Source organism: Manduca sexta, unplaced genomic scaffold (genome assembly GCF_014839805.1).
Source record: "Manduca sexta isolate Smith_Timp_Sample1 unplaced genomic scaffold, JHU_Msex_v1.0 HiC_scaffold_1764, whole genome shotgun sequence".
NCBI classification, from domain to species: domain Eukaryota; kingdom Metazoa; phylum Arthropoda; class Insecta; order Lepidoptera; family Sphingidae; genus Manduca; species Manduca sexta.
In genome coordinates, this window is record NW_023592661.1 from 1 (window position 1) to 9469 (window position 9469).

At 39.2% G+C, this 9469-nt stretch overlaps 1 protein-coding gene across 1 annotated transcript; it reads right to left on the reverse strand.

Annotated features, from left to right (window-relative positions):
• Positions 1 to 87: 87 nt before the first annotated feature.
• On the reverse strand, positions 88 to 8211 carry LOC119191654 (activin receptor type-1-like; the record flags this gene model as incomplete). The annotated part of the gene is made up of 9 exons (XM_037445545.1): positions 8119 to 8211; positions 7277 to 7459; positions 5799 to 6014; positions 4731 to 4831; positions 3738 to 3913; positions 3038 to 3223; positions 2601 to 2747; positions 623 to 804; positions 88 to 298 (listed from the first exon to the last, which is right to left on the reverse strand). Coding segments are annotated over exons 1-9 (1422 nt in total), but the record flags the coding sequence as incomplete, so codon positions are not given.
• Between the last annotated feature and the right edge of the window lie 1258 nt (positions 8212 to 9469).

The following is a 9469-nucleotide window of genomic DNA, read 5'->3' on the forward strand; positions in this document are numbered from 1 at the left end:
CTCACGCACACGCCGTAACCGCACTATACTACGAAGCGATAAAAAATCAGAAAAATAAACCTTGGATTTTTGTGATAGTATGCTCACCGGATGATCAGAATGCGGCGGATCCGGCCTGACCTGCTCCACAGCCACGATCTTCCTCATGTCGTCGAAGCTGGGGTCCTGCGGCACGAGCGGGTGGTACGGCAGCGCCGGCGGGCTGGCGGGGGACACGCGCCGGCACACCTCCCACACCACCAGCGCAAGCGCATACACGTCGCAGCGCAGGTACGACTCCAGACACAGCGGGTTCATGCTGATGGATATTACATTGATATTATTGACTGTCTGTAGAAAATATACTGGATGGTTGCGGACGTCAAGATTTTATGATTACAGTAAAAACTTGTCTTAAGGAAAGGAAATGTACGCGAGCCTTTATAGGCCTCAATGTGTATTGGCAACCGTGAGGTATACACACCTAACTGTGTGCCTAGGGCCGCGACAAATCTCCCCCGTGTATGAACGTGCGTTCGGTGTGGAGACCGAACGAGTACTTATATGTTCTATCAAGTTACCTTCACTAAACTTCACCCTTCGCCACTGCTTGTTAGTCTAAAATTATTTAAATATGGAGTACCTCTGGTCCAGCATCTCTGGACTCATGTACCGCTTAGTGCCCTGCCTGGTGCAGTGGTGCTGCTGTGCGGAGATGTGCGCTTGCGTCAGCGCCAGCCCCAGATCAGCTATGCAGCACTCGCCGTTTATCTTCACCAGGATGTTCTTCGTCTTTATGTCGCGGTGAGCTATCGCTGGTTTGCCCTGCGAAGTTAACAGACTAACTAACAGATTTGTTTACAATAGCTACGTATATATAACTGTTGCTGCTAAACATTGTGATGTGTAATGATGGACATGTCATATGGGCTAATTATTAGGCACTAGTTGACCCGACAGACGTTTAGTCCATTGAAATGTTACATTTTTTAGGCCTTACCTTGCGTTTTTTAGAGGACGCAATTTTATTTTTTTGAAGTGTAGGGGGGGTCAGTCTAAAGCTAAAACCAAGTTTGTGGGGTCGCCACCCTTGTCCCACGGCCGCCATCTTGAAAATAGGGGTTGAATTGGTTTTTACGATGTATCTCTTAAACTATTTATCTGACAAAAAAAAATGTATGAACATTTTTTGTTGCAAATTAAATTCTCTACAACTTTGGTCTAGTAACTTTTGTCGTAGAACTATAAATAAAAAAGTTATAAGCGAAAATGTTAAGAAATTCAATGTTAAGCAATGTCCATTGCAACGTCATCAGAACGTGTGTTTATAAGGTTCATAATACTTTTTGTACTCTCATTAATACCCAAATACCCAAGGGACCATTAGGGAACAAAGATCATCTGCCTGCTATTATTATTATTATTTCTAACCTCTCTTATTGTAAGAATAGCTTATAATATTGTGTTGAAGTTGTCGTTCAACTTATATCTTTTAGTTGTGCTACATATTTCTGTACGTGCGGATGTATTTTATTCTGTTTTTAATTGTGAAGACGATTTCGAATGATTTTAGACACGATTTTAACTTTAGTAAAAACTATTTTTTTTTTATTAGCATTTTGACTTTTAAAAGACTTTTAAAAGTCAAAATGCTAATAAATAACCTACTTACGACAACTTCAACGCAATATTATCAGCTATTCTTACAATAAGAGAGGTTAGAAATAATAATAATAATAGCAGGCAGATGATCTTTTGTTCCCTAATGGTCCCTTGGGTATTTGGGTATTAATGAGAGTACAAAAAAAAGTATTATGAACTTTATAAACACACGTTCTGATGACGTTGCAATGGACATTGCTTAACATTGAATTTCTTAACATTTTTGCTTATAACTTTTTGATTTATAGTTCTACGACAAAAGTTACTAAACCAAAGCTGTAGAGAATTTAATTTGCAACAAAAAATGTTCATACATTTTTTTGTCAGATAAATAGTTTAAGAGATACATCGTAAAACCATTTCAACCCCTATTTTCAAGATGGCGGCCGTGGGACAAGGGTGGCGACCCCACAAACTTGGTTTTAGATTTACACTGACCCCCCCTACACTTCAAAAAAATAAAATTGCGTCCTCTAAAAAACGCAACCCCAAATGTAACTTTTCAATGGACTAGTTGTCCCGTCTTAACTATGAATTTGCAGCGCGCATTCTGTCAATCGCTGACAGTTATTTCAAACAATTGACAGTTATATAAAATTAATATTTTCGTTACATTTTCTAATTTGCCGCGCAATTTATTGAACTTTTTTCTTTAACCTACTCCTGACAATAACAAACACAACAAAAAATAATAATAATAATTAAAAAGGTCCAGCCGTTCACGCGTGATGGCGTGTCCAAGGGAAATAGGGATTCATTTTTATATATATAGATATATAGAATAAGTCCTAACAAATTAACAGATAATGTCTCATAAGGACGAAAGCTAATCCACACAATGCATTATAATTCAAACTTCAGATTTAGTCCAGTGCCTGATTTATAGTTTTCTCATGTATAGACAAAGGAAGTAAAAAAGCTATCACACCAACGCACTCCCTGACAATGGTTCAAGTTACCTGCGTGCCGTGTATCTGGGTGTGCAGATGCAGCAGCCCGTTGACCGTGGAGAGCACGATGACCATCATCTGATGACGCGTGAGTGTGGTCCGGGACAGGTACTCGTGCAGCGAGCCCAGCGGGTGGAAGTGAGTTATCAACCATAACTGTGTGCAAAATACAACATAATTTACAAAATTTCTTTAACTAAGAAGGCTGTCATCCTGGAAGAACTGATTTTGTTACTGTTAAGTAAGGTTTTGTTTATACCACAAGAGCTTTTACCATATAAATTATCACAGCAATCGGACTTAGCATATTTAGAAGCTTAGAGATTATATAAATTGAGACGAGTTGGTTGCATATAGAAATATTTCCATTAGAGTAAACGAACCTGAAAGCATGGCAATATACTGCTGCGGGAAGTAATGTAAAGTGTCGGTTGTGAAGTATATACCTGCGTGCAACTGCCCCGGCTGGTCATGTCGCTGCCGATGTACGCGAGTATGTTGTCGTGGCGCAGCAGCACGGTGCTGTAGATCTCGGTCTCGCGGCGCCAGCTCGCCTCGTCGCGCGAGAAGAATATCTTCACCGCCACGGAGTCCGCGTACCACGAGCCGCGCCACACCTCGCCGTACCGACCCTGCGCGTACGCACACCATACATAAAACTATGTTTGTAATATCCTAGAAACCTTTAATGTTCCTGGACATTTGAGGAAAATGCCCTTATCACTATGTTGTTACGTTATGAACTAGCGTTGAGTGGTTTGGAAAATTGGTAAACATCAAATTCATTCTAACCAAAAATTCCAATAAAAAAATCGTATAATCGTGAAGAATAGGTAGATAATGCAACTTTTACTTTTTGAACTACCAACACCTCAGTCCGCTCCCGTAACCACGAAGGCAACTGTCTTCGTAACGTCGAAAGAAAATTATTATATATTAAAACCGCTATAAAATCCACAAAATAGCTTTATTTCATATAATATAATATATGGTATTACCTATTAATGCAATGTCAAATTGTCTCCATAACAGAGGGCTGGTATTACTTATTAATGCAATGAGACATTGTCTTCGTATAACAGAGGGCTGGTATTACCTATGAATGCAATGTCAAATTGTCTCCGTATAACGTGGTTGGCTACACACCTTCCCGATGCAGTCGTAGAGCGTGACCTGCTTGGCGAGCGTGCGCTGCACCATGAGCGGCAGCCCCGAGCCCGAGCCCGACGTCACCGAGCACTCCAGGTACTCGCGCAGCGTGGAGTCGCCCGCCGCCACCGCCACCACCCAGCCTGCGCCCGCGCCGCCAGACCCCTCGCCGCCTGCACAATAACACTCTTTTTAGTAAATAAAGGATTTTCATTTTGAATTAGCCAACTGCTGAGTTTACTGATGTCTCAAGTAGTATATACATAAATTATGTCAACAATCAAAATAAAAGTTAACATGATAATGGATCACTTGTTTAGGTTAGTTCATGCTTATATAATATAATATCAGCCCTGTATTATATACTGTCCTACTGCTGGGCACAGGCTTCCTAAACTACTGAGAGGGATAAGGCCTTAGTCCACCACGCTGGCCAAGTGTGGATTGATAGTCTTCACACACCCTCAAAATTCATATACAGACTGCTCAGGATTTGCAGGTTTCTTCACAATATTTTCCTTCGCCGTTAAAACAAGTAAATTTTAGAAAAGTTAGAGGTGGATGCTCTTGAGATTTGAACCTGCGGACTTCGGCAGTCCACTCCACACCCAACTAGGTTCGCCACGTCGTCGTGATGATTAGTACCAAAATAGTTAACGATATATTACTGTTTGATAGAAACTCTGTAAATTGGATAAAGGATTTACTACATGCACACACATGTCACGCATTTATCCCTGAAATGGTATGCAGGGGTGCAACCAGAGCACCTACTTTTCACCAAGTGGGTTCCATCCTATGATATGATAGGGGCGAGCCTATCGCCATATCGGGCACATATTCAAAACTCCGGGCTGAAACTGAGCAGAAAAACCCAAATATCACTTTGCCCGACCCGGGATTCCGAACCCAAGACATTACAGCGCTGCCATAGCAACTACGCCACTGAAGCAGTCTAGATTTACTTATAATGTAAAAAGTTAAATATACCTTCATAAAACGGATTGGTGACTTGCGGATTATAGACATTAGATGAGAAGTAATTCGGATCCGCGCCCAGCTTGTGCAGAGCGGCGCGCGACACTCGCAACCTAGAACACAAACGTTACAATATTTAAAACTAATTTTATTCACCACTGACTATTAAAGTGTGTTTCAGAATGAAAGCTAACATATGCAGTGTTAATGCACCTTCTTTGATAAAGGATAAATTAGGCAATCAAAGAATTAACTGATATTTAAAAATTAATTGACACTGTATTAGCTTGACAGGCTGACTTAAGTCCCAAGAGATCTAAATATCTAAATATAATGTGCTCATGAAGTCGGCCGCGTGAAAAGCCATTCTCACAAGTCTCTAAATAATCAAATACTATCTCTCTCTCTCTCTAATAATCAAATACTAATACAGTCTACCTGTGTGCCAAATGTAAGCCAAATACGTTTAGCGGTTTTTGTGTTTACTTCTAACATCCAAATATTTTCACAAACTTTCGCATTTGTATTATAAGTAAGAGTCAGACTGATGATTTTAAGGCGATACCTCAAGGTCCATTTTCATACATTTTGTTTCGCCTTTAATCTGGGTAACTAAACAAGTATTGGCAAGTAAAGAATTTAAATTCACGTCTAGTTAGTGATTAGTTCTCGCAGTTGAAAGAAAATCGTAAAAATAATTAATAATCATGGATATTTCGGCCTTTAAAATTTAATATGACGAAATTTTAAAGGCAGAAATATCCATGATTATTAATTATTTTACATTTTCTTTCCAACTGCGAACTAATCACTAACTAGACGTGAATTTAAATTCTTTACTTGCCAATACTTGTTTAGTTACCCAGATTAAAGCCGAAACAAAATGTATGAAAATGGACCTTGAGGTATCGCCTTAACTGGTTTTAGTTATATATTGACTGTATGAAGGTGTCAGCTAGAAGCTAGGGCCGTACACCTCATCTGTTTTTTTTATTGCCAAACAAGCCAGCAGTCCACCTGCTGGTAAACACTATCCGCCTATGGTCTATTTTTCAGAAGCCCAGCCAACCCGTAACCTGCCTGTGACTCCGCCTGACCACGAACACCGCCATGGCGACGACAGCGGCGACGGCTATGACGGACGCGGCCACGATGACGCCCAGCTTGCGCGCGCTGGAGTGCAGCGGCTGTATGGAGGTGTCGGCCAGCGGCGGCAGGCCGGGGAAGTCCCCGTCGTTGCACATGTCGCCGCGGCAGCATGTCACGTTTCGCTGACCGGCGTGACGCTTGCGCACACTGCAATGTGATAATTTTATAGAATTAGAGCAGCGGTACAAGCTTTATTTTTACACGATTCACTAGGTGCGTTGTATAAACGTCTAGATACCCCTACCACTATATCTTTTTCTATTGGCAAGTGGCAGTGTGAATATTTTTTTATATTCCGGTTTGAAGGATATTTATCATCATCAGCTGCAGGATATCCACTGCTGAAGATGGGCCTCCCCTAAAGATTTCCAGATCAACTTATTGTAAACGGTCCGCATCTAGCGACCTCCTGCGACATTTATGAAGGATATTATAGCTAGCATAATAACTGTACATTATGAGACTTAACATCTTGTGTCCCAGGGTGACAAGTGCAGTGGAGTGCAGGGATGTTATGGATATGAAATTTCGGATATGGATACGGATATGTAATTATTTCGGATTATCCGGTAGTTTCGGATAGTTTCGGTTACGGATATTAGATTAAAGTAAAATAAAAATATTATGTAATACAGTAGGGCGATGATTCCTAACTATCGTTCGTCGTCATCGTCGATTATTAAGTATCGATGAATTAATTGGGGGACATGGGTGTTCGAAAAACCTCTGTGTTTTAATTTGAGATGAAGTTGCAGTGAAGTAGCGCCACCTCCTCTCCGTGAAAAGTTTTTACCACACTGTTTACATTTTGCAAAATCAATTTAGTACGTAACACAACAATTTTCCTTCACTTTACTAATTGAAGTACCTACCTGCTTCAAAATAAAAAACTATTTATGAATGAGGTTAAGTATGTTATGATTAAAAATAAAAAAAACTATATAAAATTCACGTACCGCGTAAGCGGTGAAACAAAATCTGAAGTAACATATCCGTAACTTATGCAAAACTTTTTTAACGGATACGGCTACGGATATATTTTTGTTTCGGATATCCGATAGTTTCGGTTACGGTTACGGAGCTCCATAACATCCCTGGTGGAGTGCTAGTTGGCACATTACTTTATATATAATTCAAAATTAATGTATTGGGCTTGCATTTCAACTTGATACTAAACTCTGTGAAAGATGGCCCCTATGACATGAGCGTAATATTTCTTTTAGTCACTATCCAAGAGTATCCTAAGTAGTGTAATATCAGCAGTGCCCAAGCACTGTAGGAGCGCAAAACAACCAAACCAGGATGTTTTGTGTCATGCATTATCACAGTTATAGAAGCTCGCACCAGGCACCTAAAAGGCTTCTTACGGCACAGCTATCCAGATATCTTTCCACCAGCATATAACATACCCCTGATGATGCGCATTAGATCGGCACGTGAACTGGTAATGGTCCCTCCGCTCGGAGCAGCCGCGCGAGTGCTGCAGCTCGCCGTCAGACAGCCGTACCGAGGACTTGAAGCAGAACAGCGCCTCGCGGCACTCCGAGCCCGGCCCGCCGCACGCCGCGCCTTCGCATTGGTGGCATTTGTACCTAATGGTTTAGATATGGATTGTAGGTTTGGTTCTTGGATGGTCCTTATATACAAATCTGATATGTCTGTTTGATGGTACAATGACTTATCTCTTTTTCCACTAGATAGGACCAATTTAAAATACACTGTAAGCAGTTAATATTTCTGTCAGGTTGTCAAGTCAGGTTCAATACTGATTTAAAATTGGTGCACCAACTTTGAGTTGAAGTTGTAACAGACATCTCTGAAGATAATCTAGACTACACCAAAACCATAGTAACTAGAAGCAGCACTGAGAGATACTGTTTATAGCCAGCTGTTGCATTTACTCAGAAATAAGAGTTGTTTAATTTATCAAACAATTGTATAAGTGAATATGTTTAAAATATTAATTAAAAAGTAAATTTTTTAATTAATCCAAAACATAATTACCTCTTATGAAATTTCCTTCATAGACAGCATAAAAAAATACAAATATATATCACATAAAAAAATCTCATTAAATATTCAAACATGTTTTCTAACACATGTATAAAAATTTACAAAATTTGTTCAACAGTTTGTGAAAACATACCAAGATACTTCTAAAATTATTTTAAACATCATAATGTATATGAAATAACATAAAATTATATTATAACTGGAATTCTATAATAATTTAAGAAATATAAAATTTTACCTTGGTTCGTGAACCATCATCTTATCGATAGAGATTGTGTTGTCCAACCTCTGCTCATTGGGACCTTGTGTACTCCCTGATAAGCCATCTTCTTGCAGTCGTCCAAACCGGGAAGAGCTGGATGTACAATAAGTTCACACTTTATTCCTGAATGTTTATATTACTTGCTGCTGAGCACGGACCTCCTCTATTACTGAGGCTGAATTAAGCCTTAGTCCACCATGCTGGCATATGATTGGCAAACTTTACATACATTCAGATTTGAACATTGATATGCAAAATGATCCAACCCACAGTACGGTCGAAAATGAGCGAGTATGCCAAATTAGTTCTAGTCTATATGGTCTATATTTTCCATTAGTAAAACATTCTAGGCAAAATATGTTAATTTGAACTTTTTATTATCAAAATATAAAATAGAACAATAACAAAAATATGATTTAAACTTCAGTCTTCACTATCTCAAAAGTGTCATTTTATGGGCTGGATCTGTTTTGCGTATCTACATCCAATTATAATTGTGAATTCTTGTTGAAACTAGTTATTTGATGTCCATGCCAAATTGTTTCAATACCTATGTAATGATGACATATTCCAGCATTAAAATATATAAGAAAATTTGTTTTACAAAATGTATGACTTCTAAATATATCTGATACCATTATAAGATGGGTAATGAATTGTAAACTATTATAACAAGGAGTTTTAGTTACATATAGAGTCCAAACAGAGACATTATAATGCATTTTTGAAAGTAAGCCATTAAAACCGATTTGAAATAAATTATTCCTAAAATTATTAACTTTTTTATACATTCAGAGCATAGTGACCACACTGCACCTGGTGTTAGGTGGAGAGGGACTCAATACAATGTCTACTGACAAAAGATGATAGTCCCTCAGTAGTCAACACAATTATGCTGGCCTGTTGGAACCAGATATACAAGTATGACCCTGGAACTTGACACCTTTTTGCATGGCCTTTACCGGATTGGCGCAATAACATAGTGTTACATTGTGTCACATAGAAATGTGGGCCTTGCAACTATGAGCCATCGACACGGTGACCTCAGAGCGATTGCCGCCTAAGACCACCACTGTTAGACATCTTAGAAACATTAGCATAGCCCCCTGATCATAGACTAGATGTCTATAATAAGAACCCTAGACAGATATTAGGCCATCCAAGAAGTTAAATTTAATAGATACGATTTATCCTTCGTGTTTGTTTGCGGATATTAACAATATTGGTAATGAACACTGTTTTTATGTGTGTAGAATATTAATGAGTGGAGTTTATGGTCTATTAAAACTGTGTAAACGTTAAAAGGATCGCTACCTGCCCCATACTT